Genomic DNA, 14,634 nt, shown 5'->3' with positions numbered 1-14,634 from the left:
GACACGGCAGGGCCCCTTGGTGCAGTGATGAGTGACCATATTTCTGGTTCGTCCGGATAACTGGAGGTGATGGAGAGACGAAGTGTCGATATAGGTTGGAAAGCTACGAAGATACAAGACGTATGTATGTTGAAAGATCTAGGCGGAGTGGGTTTTCGATCTGAGCTATAAGGAACAAGCAGACAGAGACGACGGGAGCAGCGAATTTATGGTAGAACGATTCGACCAGGGTCAAATGGAATCTCGCGATTTTCCTCGTGCGCAGATCTGAAAGAACATGTCTGCTGGCTCTGCGCTTGCCGGTTTCGAGCTGAGTGCAAAGAATTCTGGGCAATGGAGAAGCTGAATACGGGGCTGAGTGCAGCAAGGCGTCGAGCTGAACAAGTACTCTATGCGCGGCGGCCAAACGCGAGTGTTCAGCTGAAAGCTGACAGCAAAAAGCGACGCCACGAAAAAGCCCACTATACGCCAAAGAGCACAATTCAGATCCTACAGGACCATCGCACCATATCACATACGACGCAGCTTCCCACCTTCCACATTTCAATGAGGAACCTCATGAAGTTTGAGCTCTGGAAAACCGCACAACCTTACGTCTCCGCAACGGATCGAGCGATCAAGCAACGCCTGCTCAGCTCGAGCTGAAGGGCTGAGAGAGGCTACATGGTAGCATGAGTAGGTAGCAAGCTGTTCACCTTAGATGTCAACAAGAACCCTTGCCTTTGTAGTGGTGCAGAGCGTGTGTTATTTATAAGGTATACAGAACACAGGCGGAGAACTCTTTTGAGATGAAGGCGCGATAGAATCGAAACCGGTGCAAGGGCTATTCAAAACTGTGTTATCTAGCAGAATCCATGGTACAGCTCTCGAGCGTCGCAGAATTATGCAGAAGTTCGTCTTTGCGGCGGATATCGCACTTACAGCTCCCGCCACTAAATGCCAAGTCGCTAGGCCCAAGGGCTATCCACAAAGGTGGTTGCCGCTTCTCAGCTGGTGGCTTTTTCGATCGGATTCAGCATCAAACTGGACTTATGATCGTGTCAATCGTAGAGCAGCTGGACCGATTCTATGCGAGAGAAAGTAAAAGGCGTTTAGCAGTTTAGCTACTTAATGCGTCGATCACCTAAAGTGTCTCTGAGCTGCGGATTTTACTTGAGGCCTATCCAGCTCTAGGGCCACGAGTAGCTTTCGATGCGGCAACCGACTTTTCGAATGGCCCTTGGCCAGGTTGCAGCGGAGATGATCCCGCCGGATTGATACAGTATGCTCAAGTCGGAGGTCCGCATGGTGGAAAGCGGGCAGAGATCACTGCATGCATGAGCTCTCAGCTCAAGCCGTCCGCTGATGTGAGGCCGTTTGCGACAGCCGGCATGGGGCGCCGCAGCAACGCAGAAAGGTTCTCGCGTCAGCATCTCGACGGATCTTACTCGTATATCTTGAGGCGGCGCCCACGGCCTTCCCGATGTGGAGACGGAACGAAACCCTTCAATCATGTCGATCTCCACAGACTTCGCAGATCTCAGGGACAAAGTCGTTGTACTGACTGGTACTGTTCCAATGTTGATCTCCAGAGCGAGTAGTCTGTTGTAACAACGCTTATATAGGTGGCGCTAGCGGCATCGGCGCTTCTACCGTCCGCCTCTTTCATTCTCACGGCGCCCATGTCGTCTTTGGTGACCTCGCCCTCGAAGCTGGCTCCGCTCTTGTAGCGAGCCTCTCTACATCTTCACCGACCTCGTCCGCCTCGCCCAAAGTAACCTTCGTACCAACAAACACTGCCATCCACGCCGATGTGGTACGCCTGTTCAAGACCGCGCTCGCGCTTCATGGCCGCGTCGACCATGCTGTCGCCTGCGCGGGCGTCCTCACTCCCGGCGCCGATTTCTTCGCGCTGGATCAGAACGTTAAGAGTGTGGAGCTGAACGAACCGGACACGACCACGCTCGATGTCAATCTGAAAGGGAGCATGTATTTTGCTAGGGTTGCGTTGGTGTATCTACGGCACGTTCCCGCTCAAGAGAACGCTGATCCAGCGGAGGTGCAGCGCGATGGGAATGACGGAAGGAGACTCGAGGGCGCAGAGATCGATAGATCCCTCACCCTTATCGCCTCCGACATGCCCTTCATCGGCGTCGCGCAAGCGCCGGTGTACCAGGTCAGCAAGATGGGCGTGCTGGAGCTGATGCGTGTCCTGCGGCCGCTCTTCCAGTCTCCGTTGTCTGGTCAATGTCTCTCGCCTAACGGACAGGGTGAAAGGAGGCCGAAGATCCAGATTCGCGTCAATGCCGTCTGTCCATCTCTCGCGGCTACGCCTATGGTTGGTGGGCTAAGTGAAGCATGGCAGGGAGCTGGCTTGCCTATCAACACGCCGGAGATGGTTGGGCAGGTGATTTTGGGACTTGCTGCATGCCCAGAGTCAGCAGTCGGTGGAGGGAATACGAAGAAGGCGCATGGTATGGCTCTTGAAGTCGTTGGTGGTGAAGCTTGGGATATTGAAGAAGGTTTGGAAAGTAGTATGGGAACGTGGCTAGGCGAGCGTGGAAGGCAGACAGTACTAGGGGCAAGGCAGCTTTTCAAAGGGATGGGTGAGCGCGTATGGGAAGCCCCATAAAGACTTTTCCACACATCAACCCTGGATGGTATTCCGGGTATCTTTCATGGCTCCGGTAGTCTTACGATTTATGAACCGTCGGCATTTCCATATGTCTACGCTGATGTCCGGGGTCCTTGTCACCAGAGCGAGAGAGTCTAGTCCAAACCTTACAGCTGTTAAAGGAAGATAATCTGAGTCGCTAGCAGACTTCAGCCCCATCCTATCCGCGTTCGATGTCGGCAAATCGTTAAGAAACGGCTTCTAAACCCCGTTGGACCCTCGATTGTTTAAGAGCCCTTTAAGACAAGTCGTGTAGACCGAGTCCGTGAGATCGTGTCTGCGAAGAGCTGAGTTTGTTTTCATGAAACTTCACAATAAAGCCCCTTGATATGGAGCTACGGATTGACACAACAATAGTCTAACGTCCCTTTGATGTGTTCCCATTGGTATCTAGTATTTTCTGTCAATACCCAGCCCTCATGCAATTATTCGACAGCGGAATGGATCCCAGTCCCGCCACGCTTCCCTATCCCGGAAATGCTACCTCAAAAGAGACGCCTGTTCCATGTATCATCCCAACCGCAAATGCCCATCCACACACGCTATGCATCCACGCTATGCCCCATCCTGCCCAAACCCATTCCGTAAATGCAATAAAGCAACAAACTCAAAGACGCAAAGTCGAGGAAGCAAGGAAATCGCACGGTGCAATCATCACCCCTCTCCCCTCCCAAACCCCAACCTCCGCTGCCCTCTCTCAACCCCAACTCCGATCGCACCCAGCGGCGGTCTACCCCTCCCTCTTCCCCTGCCCCTACCGTTTCCACTGCCAGCATCAACGCTAGCACCAGCACCGGCACCAGCAGCTACGCCAGTTCTGCCACTCGCACTAGTACCAGCCTTACTAACCCCAGGCGGCCGCCCCCTCCGCCTCCCCCTCGGCTGCACCGCCGTCTTGCGATCTTCTGCAGCTGTACTAGCAGAGGCGTCGCGCTCGCGCCCTCGCTCCCGCTCCTCAGCTCTCAAATCCTTTGCCAGCTCCTTGGCGAAATGCCAGTCTTCGTGCTCAGCTTCCTGGCTCATTGGAATCGGAAAGTTGCCGCATTGCGCGCAGGGGTAGGTCGCTGCTTGCTCCGGTGGTGCGGTGGGGGACGAGGGATACGTGTCCGATACGTCGTTTTCGGTTTGGTTCGGGGAGGAGGAGGGGAAGAAGCGGGGTTTCTTGACGGCAGGAGGGGAGGGGGGCGGCGAGGGCGCGGCGGCGGAGAAGGAGCGCAGGAGAGCGGCGTCAAGGTCGTCAGAGGGGGTTGAGGTGGGGTCTGGGACCGGTGTTAGGGCGGCTTTGCTGGAGGAGAGGCTGGGGTGGTGATGGATGGGTTCGGGGTCGGGCTGTCGTTCTGGCTCAGGCGACGGCTCCGGTTCGGGCTCGTCTTTGCTTGATTCCCGCCTGCCGAAGAAGTTCGCGATGCTGGGGTTGTCTGGCCTCAGCTTCCGCCTCTTTTGGGGCCTCTCCGTCTCTTCTCCATGATCCTCCTCTTCCGCCTCTGCGTCCCCATGGACAGCGGCGTTCATTCGCTCGCTAGCCAGCATTGCCTTTGCTTCCTCTCCTCTTACGAGAAAACCGCCTATACCCCTATTTCCAACTACCCCGTCTTCGAATCCGCCGACACTGAGACTCAAATTCGCGCACGGCCACGCCCTCCCATCCGCCACGACCTGCGCCAACAGCGCCCTCGCAAGCTCAAACAGCGTTTCCTCGCTCAGCGCCCCGCCCCTGGGGATCGGTGCCGACTTGCTCCGTGTCTGGGCGCCCTGTTTATGATGCAGATTGATCGTCCTGGGCCGGCGTTTATTCTCCAGCACGCCCTCCTCAATACAACGACTGAAGATATCCGCTGCAAAGATACGTAGCCAGCGAACCCCGACCTCGAAAGCGTTGATCGCGGGCCGGAAGGACTTGGCCGACAGCATGGACTTGGTCTGCGTGCGGGGGTTGACCTCCGAGTAATCCTCACCACGCACAGCATGATAGACCCACGTCCCCGTATCATCCCCAAGCCCGCGCTTCAGCGTCTCAAGCGGCACGCTCAGTAGCTCAGCGACAGAATCCGTCCCGCAAAGCGCAACGACCTCGTCTCCAAGCTTGCCGCCCAAGTTGCGGATCTTGGTGAACTTGAAACTCGACAGGAAATATCCGACCGCGCGGTTGCGGACCACGGTCTGCGCGTTGGGCTTCTGGTGTCCAGACCCGAGCTTCGCGAGGAGCTTGTTGCGCGCCACGCCCGCGCTGCACGTGTAGTTGAGCTTGGCGCGGATGGTCTCCCGGATGCGGCGCACGGTCTCCGACCCGAGCAGGATGCAGATGTCGTCCCAGTCCGGGTCGTCGTCTTCGGTTTGCGAGGCATCGAGGTCGACGAGCGCGTCGGTGTGCCAGTCAAGTGCGGTTGTTGGGGGCCGTGGGAGAGGTGTGCTTGGGTCGTCGTACGGCGGGGGACCGGAGAGCTTGGGATAGCGCTGCAGGAGAATGGAATGGATTTGAGCGGAGAGGTCGAGGAAGACCTCATCGATGCTGGCTTTCTCCACGCGCTGGATTGGCGCAGGGGGTAAGGCTTCCTTGATCGTGGCGAGGATCTTGCGGGATTCGAGACGGTATGGATCCAAGGAGACTTTCTGCGAGGCCATGTTCTTGAAGGAGTCTTCGCGGTAGGCCCACTTGTCGTCGCCCTCTTGCCATGTTGCTACATGCTGCATGATCAGCTCGGGGCACAGCTTCTGCGCTTCTGTGCTGGTGATGTGCCTATTCAGCCCGAACTTGCGCGCTGGGTAGTTTATGGCGATCAGGCCCTGCCATTGCTGGACGGCGAGGGGTTTGTCTGCGGGGATCCCGAGGCGCACCATCTCGCATTGAGCGTAGAAGGCATCGAGGTCGATGTGGGCGATGACGCGGAGGGGACATGTCGTTTGCGACTGTGATAGCGCGGCTAGATGCTTGTACGTGAAGCGGCTCTTCTTGCGGCGTGGAGAAGTTAGGGAGGATGGCGAGGAGGAGAGGAAGGGCTGCGAGGATGACATTGTCTACACATTAGGCGAATGCTTCAGCAGGTCGCCGAGGGCATCCTGGTCGTAGAAATCCACGGGGATGCGGTAGTAGATGCGGTAGTTAGTAGATGCGGTAGTGGATGCGGCCAGCCGGAGGGGTGTGAGGTGGGTCAGCCGCGCGCGTCGACGCGTAGAGTGGCTTCTCGGGGTTGCCCATTCGAGACAAGGCGAACCCCCAGCAGTGACGGCGATATTGACAGACATCGCAGCGCACGAATCAACGCTTGAACGTTGACTTGATCCACACACAGTCATGCGAATGGCCATCAGCAGTGCACGAAGGCCCTCTCAAAAGTGCCATCACAAGCATCACAGCCCACACAGCTAGCCCAACGCGCCCCTCGATGTCATCATAGATTTCGCGAGGCGCGCTCCGAGCGCTCCGCCATCAGCAATACCTCCAATTCACAACAGTAACCTTGAATCACTGCTTTGACGCTCTTGTTACCCAAACATATCTCCTGTCTCGCAATAATGTCTTTCCTACGAAACCCCTCCGCCCTCTTCGGCATGGTTAATCTAGCTGCCATCGGCGGCGCAACGGTCTACCTGCGCTCGCACCACGTCTACAACCTCGAGGAGCACGAGGCGCGCATGGACGAGCTGGAGGGCACGCTGAGGGGGCATATTGGAATCATTGAGGAGGCATTGGATCGGCTGGAGGGCAAGGCGACGGAGGCGGATAGGGGGAAGAAGATGTGAGTCGTCTGGTGTGCTGGGGCAGGTTGGTAATGAGGGCTGACGGGAGGCATAGGGACGAGTATTATGGGAAGAGGGGCCGCGACGAGAAGGAGAAGAAGAAATAGAGCAATGGTTGTGATTTTTGCAGACTCGCATCGTTGTCAGATGCTGGACCTCAGGGCAAGCGCTGCAGGGTCCGCCAGCCAAGAGCGCAGGGCTGAGGCCGAGGGATGTGGGGTTGAAAGTGACCAGCCGAGGCATCAAAAGCACCTTTCATGCGGACATGGCATCATGGATATCTTTAAGACCAGGGTGCGCCGCAAAAGTGAGGTCGATGGGTGGTGGGATAGATATTTGTTCAGCCCAGTGATCATACCATAGCCTTACTCCTATCACTTCACCATCATGTCCGCTCCCAATGATATCATTCTCTTCCACTACCCATTCTCGCCATATGCGCGCCGGATAACCTGGTACTTTACCTTGCGGGGCATTGAATACGCACAATGCGTGAGTGCAATCACCGTCATCGTCCGCAATCTTCACTGACAATCTACAGCTCCAATCACCAGTCCTCCCTCGCCCGGATCTGGAAGCACTGAATGTCTCGTACCGGCGCATTCCCGTCCTGTCCATCGGCCGCGACATCTACTGCGACACGCGGCTCATCCTGCGCAAGCTGGAAGAAAGGTTTCCCGATGGCCGTCTCGGCGCCACGAACGGTGAGCAGAAGGCAATGGAGCGTCTACTGGAGAAGTGGACCGTCGACGCTGGCATATTCTGGCGCGCAGCCTCTCTGCTGCCGGCTAATCTGCCCATCTTGAACGACCCGAAATTCACCAAGGACAGGGAGAGCTTCACCGGAAGGAGCTGGGGCAAGAAGGACATGGATCGCGCGAGGCCTGAGGGTGTGGTGCACATCAGGGATGCGTTTGAGCTGCTGGAGACGACTTTGTTGGCGGATGGGCGGGATTGGGTGTTGAAGACTGAGAAGCCTAGTTTGGCCGATATCGAAGGTAAGCGCTTTTGGCGTCGAGGACTCTTAACCGGACTCACAAGCTCCATGCGGCCAAGCCGCTGCGTTTTGGTGTACTTCATGAGCCCGAGCAAAGGCTGACCATTCATTTCAGCCATCTGGCCTTTTGACTGGCTCGTCGAGCTTCAGGCACTCCCGCCGAATGTCGTCTCCGAAAAGCAATTCCCCAAGGTCTTCGCATGGATCAATCGTTTCAGGGGAGCTCTCAAGTCAGCCGGAGCACCGAAGCCCGTCACCCTCAAGGGTCCTGAGGCCATCAAATTCATCAACAGTGCCGAGTTTGCGGAGCCGGCTGGCCGGGTTGACGAGAACGATCCTCTCGGGCTGGAATCAGGAGCGCAGGTTCAGGTCTGGCCCATCGACTCGGGATTCTCGCACAAGGATCAGGGTCAATTGGTGACGCTGTTGCCAAACGAGGTCACGATTGCCAAGAAGACGAAGGAAGGCGAGGAGATTCGTATACATGCGCCGCGCTGGGGCTTCAGGATTGTTGAGGCCACTGATGAAAGCCCCAGGCTTTAGTGCATGATGTTGACGTAGTTTAAATAGATCTGCTGTAAGGGATCTGCTGTGCTGCATGTGGTACCCTCGCACCAATGCTCCGGCCCGGCCATGCTGCTGTGTTCTTTGCATGGTCACCCAAGCTTCCGCGTGCCAGTCCCAATTTGATATGGATAGGATGCAGCCAACCTGCACGTGCAAGAGATGGTGGGCATGACGCCGTGTCACTGTGGCCCCTCAACAAACCCGGATTGTCAGTGAGCATGCAGAGAAGCTTGAGTCCGGAGCTGGGATGACTTCATTGTACTGAATGTCCATTTTACAGCGTCTGCTGAAGAACCCGAGGAGGGTAGATGAGTATGGCCGGCCAGAGACGTTAGGTCCCTAACGTCTACGGGGATGCCTAGTTGCGGTCCGTCCAGGAACAAGGGAACAATGTACTCCAGCTGTACAGGACTTGAGAGTGAGCGGCGCTGCGTCCGCTGCTCAGGACTCGTCAGTGAGCGCAGACGCCGGCATTGATCTGTGCATTTATCTGATGGTGCAGTATCAAAGGCCTGATGCCGTCGCCGTGTGACGCCACGCACGTGCTTATTTGCTTGCTCCTGTGCAACGGCGCCGATTCGGGATCAGCAGCGACTTCTCGAAGGCCGTTGTTTGTTCCTCAGCATGGCTAGGGCCCACATGGAGGGCTAATGATAAGCGGCCACGATGCAGCGCGGGTTGGGACGCTGGAGATTGAGACAGAACCGGTCAAAGAAGCCAAGACTTTGGATGGGACAGGCAAACAGGGAAAAAGCCGGAAAGTGGTGACCGCGGCTTGCAGCAATCGGCAGAAAGACGACGACGGTGCTCCGTCTCGTTGGTGGGCGCGATTAATGTGGACGAAGCTGGTTGACATGATGGGTTCAAATTGAAGCATCAGGACTTCTTCGGGGATAGACTTGGGCGCTGGCGCTAAGCGGATGGTGCCCGACGGCGGCGCTCTCTCAGCCCAAACCCGCTCAAAGCCATGCCAGCTCGAGTTAGCATGAATGCCCAATTCCGCCAGCCCTGGAACGCTCATCGCGTAAGCATCGTGTTTTACTGACCGCGTACCGGTACCCACACTCAGTCTGCTCAGTCTGCTCAGTCTGCTGTCCCTTTGCCCAGCCTACGCTCTTGTCGAGATGACTAGAAGCACTTTCACCTGTTTTGGCTGCTCGCTCTTGCAGTCCTCGCGCTTCTCACGCCCTTGCCTCCTCGTCGCGTCGTCGTCGTCGTTGTTGTTGTTGTTGTTGACGCGCCCGCGCAATCTCTGCAGTGCAACTCGGCGGTGGACACAAGTCACAAGTCACTCAGGTCATTCCTCGCTGCCCCACAAGCGTGCTTGTGCATGTGCTTGTGCTTGTGCTTGCTGCCCGATTGCGTGCAGCCGCCGTCTGTGGGCTGCCCTGCGTCCAATCATCGGCCGCTGCGTGTGCCGGCGCTGCTGATTTTCCCAAGCCTAAGCCGCTGGCTGCCCAGAGCCGCAAAAATCCTCTCTTTTCCTCCCCCCCATCCCCCGCTTCCAGCCTCGTCACCTTCTCGCTCGCTCTCCTCTTCCTTTCCGGCACATGCTTCTGCAGTAAACCGCGACGGTACCGAACTTAGAGACTCCCTCTTGTCCCTCTGCAAATCTCCCGCCGTCCGCCTTTCAGCGCGCCGCCTTCGTCAGCTGGAGCCTCTTCTCACACAGCCGGTATATTGATTCTGGAAGCCCCCCGCCTCAGGTCCCCTCAGTCCTGCTGCCTGATCTCGTTGCAACCTCTCCCCGGAGCCACCAGTGCCGTCGTGAGGACCGCTCGTACCAGTTTGAATTCCACGTAGGCTGCCGTACATCTGATCCCGGCTCTCTCTCTGCCATCGTTGTCGCTACCGTCTGGTTTACCCTTCATCTCATACTCTCTGCCGCCACTGCCATCAGTGTCATCTCGTTCTTCCTCTTCCGGACGCCGTTCACCATGTCGCACAGTACAGGTATGCCTACCAGGAATTGGTTTGTGCCAGGGGAGGGTATCGCCAGGGAAGTCATTACAGCCGACATTCAGCGCTACCTTGGACCAGATGCGTTGGTGAGGCCTGGCAACGACGAGGTCTGCATCTCCTTCCAGCTATCAGACCGGGTCGAGTAACTGACGGCATGCAAGGGCGTGGACGGGTACTGGATCACTGCATACCGCACCCTCACATCGGTAAGCGCCTCCTTGATCCGCTTCTCAAGGCTCGACTAACATGACCCCGCCATCGTAGCAAATGGTCCAGGACCTCAAACTGGATTCCCAGCGGTGGCGACAGGAAGTCCAGCAAGGACAGCAGGGACGAGGTAGTCCGCTTTTGCGAGACCAAAAGTTCCAAAAGCAGCCTGACAAGCTTCTAGTCGCCTATCAAGATTCCACTACCCATCGGTCGAGACAATACTACGGACCCACCCCAGCGCCGCCCACGGATCGGGAACGAGCCTACCAGCAGACTGCTGCTCCATCTTCCTACAGTGTGGATCCCAGGGAGCAGCAATACCGTGTACCCGCACCATCCGGCTATCAGCAGGAGCCGGCCTATACGTACGCTCCACAACCCCAGCAACCTCAAGGCCAGCCGGCATATGCGAGCGCACAGGGTTATCCGCCAAGGACTGCGTCTGGATACCCTGCGTACGCTCAACCGTCACGGGAGGAGCAGCCGCAGTATCAAGCATCATACGCGGATCCAAGAGCGGAATCAAGAGCGGACCCGAGGGCCGCAGCAGCATATTACTCTAACCAACCCCAGGCGTCCACACCGCAGTCAAACCAGCCGATGTACTCAACTCCCCAGCCACCAAGGTACTATGGATTTGTTCCGCGGCAATCTTTGGTCCTTTACTAAACCCTTGATAGTCAATCAACGTACTACACCACAGATGGGCGTGGTAAGTTTCCTCAGGAATCCCCTGGTTATCGTGGATGGCGGTGTGCGGAATCGGGAGCGCAGCTAACACGTCGCCTTTTCTTGCAGCATATGCACCGGGATCTCATCAGCAGAATACTGGACGTCGCCGCCAGCCGTAGTTCCACCTGCTCCAGAGAAATGGTCTGGCTACCTCCTGGGGATAGACATTTGTTGTTATCATCTTCCGTTTTACTGGTTCTAAAAGGCACATCCAGTGCTCTCCGTTGGCTTTATACCGTGCTGCCGTGGATTTGCCCCAGGATTGTCCTACATTGCGCTCAAGGGACCTATCCTGGATCTACTGCCCACATCGCTCCCAAAGATTTGTCTGGTCATGTTCGTTTAGCCGCATAGGGGACGGCGGCAAGTCAGCTGCTGCCCATCTACCGGACGCGTGTTCTTCTCCAATTTTTTCCTCGTTCTCATTGCGGCGTCAAGCCTTCGCATCGCAATGAAAGGGTAAATGATGCTCGCGCGGCCTTCTCTATCTCCGGTTTCTTTCTTATTGCTACCATCGCTACCGCTGCCCCTAACATCACCACCGGGATCGCTTCTCACCCAGTGCTGGATTCGCCCTTGGGAGCCGTTGCAAATCCAGAGTAAACAGACGGAGCTGGATCCGGTGGGTTGCAATACCATTCCGGCTCGCGTCATCGACATCGGCCGGTGTAAGCTGTCCATGTTGCACTCTTGCTTCTGTGCATCGCGGTCTTCCAACAAACCAGATAACTACCTTACGAAGTCAGAGCTCTTCTTACCCGTCCAGGATCAAGGCGGTTCCGTTTTACAGGCAGGACCATCACCCATGTTTTCGAGTTGCCGTTATATCCATGGAGGAATGGGACTCTCTGGCTTCGCTCTTCCGTCTCTTCGTCTTTCCCATCTCGTTTTCTTCGCGGCTTGTACGTATATCTTGTCACGCATCGTATGTCTCAGCAAGGAGCTTTCACGAACCGGTGGATGACTGCTTTTCCTTTCCTAGCATGGCCTTGGAGTTACTAGGACCTAATCGAGATATACCTGCCACGTCTAGCAATATCTATGTGCTTCGGTCACTGCTCAAACACCTCCTTCCCTATCGAAGGGCGATTACTGCAACGAATCGCATTGAGAAGGACGTATTATTGAAGCTGTTGCTTCACCACCTCACGTGACGCACTTGACAGTTCCTTGCCGTTCGGTTCTATCGGGGCTTTATAGCTTCTTTCACGTTCAGGATTTCCATGGTACGAACTGCAGATTATGGGCACCTCACTTCAAGCATCTTAGTGGTAAGAGAACGTAGAATCCGCTGAATCATAATCATTACGCTATTAAAGGAAAGTGCTGTCTTCGAGGTGATCCGGCTACCAGCGGAGAGAACTCGACGCTCGACCCATCCATGCTAGACAACCGAGAAAGCCAGAAGCATGTAGAAGTAAGAGTCCGACTCCAAAGCTGGGGTATCAAAAAGCACATATTTGCCAGGGAACCCATGAAACACCCATAACAGCCATGAAGCTAGGAGAGTTGCCCTCCCGAGTCAGAACTGTCTACAGCCCATCCATAGTAGTGACCGTGCCTCTGAACCAGCCGAGAAGCAAGAGAGACCCATTGAGCTTGAACTCCGATGCAGAACCATGCAGTACAACCCGTCCGTTTTCCATGCCCCATCATCACAGAAATGCCGCAGCACAAATCCCACCCACCGGATAGCGGAAAGCAAAGAGATCAAAAAGGAAAGCAGACGTTCAAACCATATCACGCCCGTCCGTCACCTCATCCAAATCAAGAAAACAATCCCCGATCCACGCCCAAGCCCCCAAGCAACAAACGCTCATAGGCCCAAAGAACTTTGTGAAACCAGGCGCCTCCATGAGCCTGTGCCAAGCGCACACGCAGCAAGTACTCCCGCGTCAACTCGTTCGCAGCCAACCAAACGCCCTTCTCGACCGACAGCGTGGCCCACTGATACGCCATCAAGAACAGGAGGATCAAGACGATGAGATTGAGAGGAGAAACCGGCCAGTGCGCGCCGAGTTCCGCGAGACGGGCCTCGCGGGCCCTGGCGCGAGCCTTCCAGCCGCCAGCTGGCGTCGGTTTCGTAGGCGGCGGCGGCGGCGGCGGCAGCGACTCGGTCGTCTGCGTGGACATGTTGCGCTTGTTCTGGCGCTCGCGTTCGCGCCGCCCGGCCAGCTGCCGCAGCGTCTCGTCGTTGCGGCGGAAATAGTCGGCGAGAGACTCGTCGCCGAGGCCGTGAGGCAGGCCGGCGGGCGCGCGGATTCGAATTGGAGAGCGCGGGCTGAAGAAGATTCGAGCTGGTGGCTTGGGTGGGGGAGATGGCGGGGCGGGAGCGATGGGCGAGGAGGCGAGCGGGGTGAAGAGCTCCAAGGTCAGAGGTTTTTCGGCGGATTTGGGAGGAGGGATGGCCACTGCTGCTGGCGACTTTGGAGGAGATGGTGCCTCGGGAGAAGTGGTGAGAGGCGCATCGGCTGCGACTGGCTGCTGTGAGGTGGAGAGAGTGGCAGGAGAACCGAGGTGAGGTTCATCAGCTGTGACTGGCGACTTCGAGTCGGAGGGAGCGGAGGGAGTGATGGCTAGAGGTTCGTCGGCGACGACTGGAAGCCTTGGATCGAAAGCAACCTCTTCGTCTGATGAAGCGGCATATTCGCCGCTGGACTCGCGTCCTTGGAGCTCGAGTGCCAGGCTGGTACGGCGAGGGTCTGGAGAGGGTGTTTTGCTGGAGGCTCCGGCTGTGACGGGGCCAGGGGTGTTGTCACGACGGGTGCGGCGCACTGAGAGGCCAGGGAGCTCGGCGAGCTGCTTGTGGGCGGTGGAGAGTTCTGCCTCGAGCTTGCTATTCTGAGTGCGAAGGTCGGCGTTTTCGGTGTTGCGTTCACCGATTGTGCGCTGGAGGTGTTCGATCTCGTCATTCAAGGGCGCGATGGCTTCTTCGGCCTTGGGGAGCGCATTGAGGCGGGAGATTTCGTCTCGCAGGTCTTTGAGGCTGTCGTCGCGCTGCTTGAGGTCAATGTCGAGGTTGTCGGCGCGCGTCTTCTGGGCCGTCCAGTCTTGCACGGCCTGGTCTTTCTCGCCCTTGAGGCCTTTGAGCTCGTTGTGGAGGAAGTTGAGCTTGATGGCGCGGTCTGCCGACTCCTTGCCGCGCTCGTCGAGGGTCGTCTTCAGCTTCGCAAAGGCCTTGCTGCTCCTGGTGAGTTGGTCCTCGGCATTGGTGCGGCCGGCAGTGAGCGACACTTCCTTGACTCTCGCGTGCTGCAACTCGGCCTGGAGGGAGGTGATGGAGGACTGCAAGTCCTCAATCTGGCTGGCTTGCTCGGTGATGCGCTTCTCGTCGCGCTGCTGCGCGTCTCGCGCCTTGCTCCTCGTGAGCCGCAGCTCGCTCTTGAGGCGCTCCGTCTCCTCGGCGAGAGATGCCATGTGCTGGCGCAGGGGGGCAGAGGCGTGGTCGAGCTGGTATCCAAGCTCATTGGTGTAGTCGTCCATGCTGCCCAGGGTGCCCATGCTGCCAAGCTCTTCCACCTCCACCTGCACGTGACTTTCGTCGGGTGGGAATTCTAACGGCGCGACACGAATGCCGCTTTCGGCGCACAGCTGAGCGAATAAAGGGCGCGTCCCGCGCGACACCTTGAAGGATTGAAGCCATTGGGCTCTAGTGTCAGACATCTTGAAAGAGCTAAAGGCAACCGTCAGTACGACTCGAAGTCTTCATCAATATCACAAGACAAATCGCGAGGGGGAAGCGCTGCTGGTGAAGAGATGCGCAAAGCAGATCTAA

General features: G+C 57.0%; 6 protein-coding genes across 6 annotated transcripts; 4 read left to right on the top strand and 2 right to left on the bottom strand.

The window, feature by feature from the left end:
- Nucleotides 1-1,491: 1,491 nt before the first annotated feature.
- Nucleotides 1,492-2,611, top strand: W97_04967 (uncharacterized protein; the record flags this gene model as incomplete). Its single annotated transcript, XM_007782855.1, has 2 exons — nucleotides 1,492-1,546; nucleotides 1,605-2,611. The coding sequence occupies 2 exons, from the start codon at nucleotides 1,492-1,494 to the stop codon at nucleotides 2,609-2,611; spliced, it is 1,062 nt and encodes a 353-aa protein (XP_007781045.1).
- A 696-nt stretch (nucleotides 2,612-3,307) lies between these two features.
- Nucleotides 3,308-5,665, bottom strand: W97_04966 (uncharacterized protein; the record flags this gene model as incomplete). Its single annotated transcript, XM_007782854.1, has 1 exon — nucleotides 3,308-5,665. The coding sequence occupies one exon, from the start codon at nucleotides 5,663-5,665 to the stop codon at nucleotides 3,308-3,310; it is 2,358 nt and encodes a 785-aa protein (XP_007781044.1).
- A 501-nt stretch (nucleotides 5,666-6,166) lies between these two features.
- On the top strand, nucleotides 6,167-6,498 carry W97_04965 (uncharacterized protein; the record flags this gene model as incomplete). Its single annotated transcript, XM_007782853.1, has 2 exons — nucleotides 6,167-6,390; nucleotides 6,447-6,498. 2 exons carry the CDS (start codon nucleotides 6,167-6,169, stop codon nucleotides 6,496-6,498), a joined length of 276 nt encoding a protein of 91 aa, XP_007781043.1.
- Nucleotides 6,499-6,778: 280 nt separating this feature from the next.
- W97_04964 (uncharacterized protein) lies at nucleotides 6,779-7,931 on the top strand (the record flags this gene model as incomplete). Its single annotated transcript, XM_007782852.1, has 3 exons — nucleotides 6,779-6,883; nucleotides 6,933-7,389; nucleotides 7,504-7,931. The coding sequence occupies 3 exons, from the start codon at nucleotides 6,779-6,781 to the stop codon at nucleotides 7,929-7,931; spliced, it is 990 nt and encodes a 329-aa protein (XP_007781042.1).
- Nucleotides 7,932-9,892: 1,961 nt separating this feature from the next.
- W97_04963 (uncharacterized protein) lies at nucleotides 9,893-10,796 on the top strand (the record flags this gene model as incomplete). Its single annotated transcript, XM_007782851.1, has 3 exons — nucleotides 9,893-10,024; nucleotides 10,079-10,123; nucleotides 10,182-10,796. The coding sequence occupies 3 exons, from the start codon at nucleotides 9,893-9,895 to the stop codon at nucleotides 10,794-10,796; spliced, it is 792 nt and encodes a 263-aa protein (XP_007781041.1).
- A 1,830-nt stretch (nucleotides 10,797-12,626) lies between these two features.
- Nucleotides 12,627-14,522, bottom strand: W97_04962 (uncharacterized protein; the record flags this gene model as incomplete). Its single annotated transcript, XM_007782850.1, has 1 exon — nucleotides 12,627-14,522. The coding sequence occupies one exon, from the start codon at nucleotides 14,520-14,522 to the stop codon at nucleotides 12,627-12,629; it is 1,896 nt and encodes a 631-aa protein (XP_007781040.1).
- Nucleotides 14,523-14,634: the final 112 nt, after the last annotated feature.

This window comes from Coniosporium apollinis (genome assembly GCF_000281105.1).
Source record: "Coniosporium apollinis CBS 100218 chromosome Unknown supercont1.22, whole genome shotgun sequence".
Lineage (NCBI taxonomy): Eukaryota > Fungi > Ascomycota > Dothideomycetes > Coniosporium > Coniosporium apollinis.
This window is presented reverse-complemented; position numbering and strand designations above follow the sequence as displayed.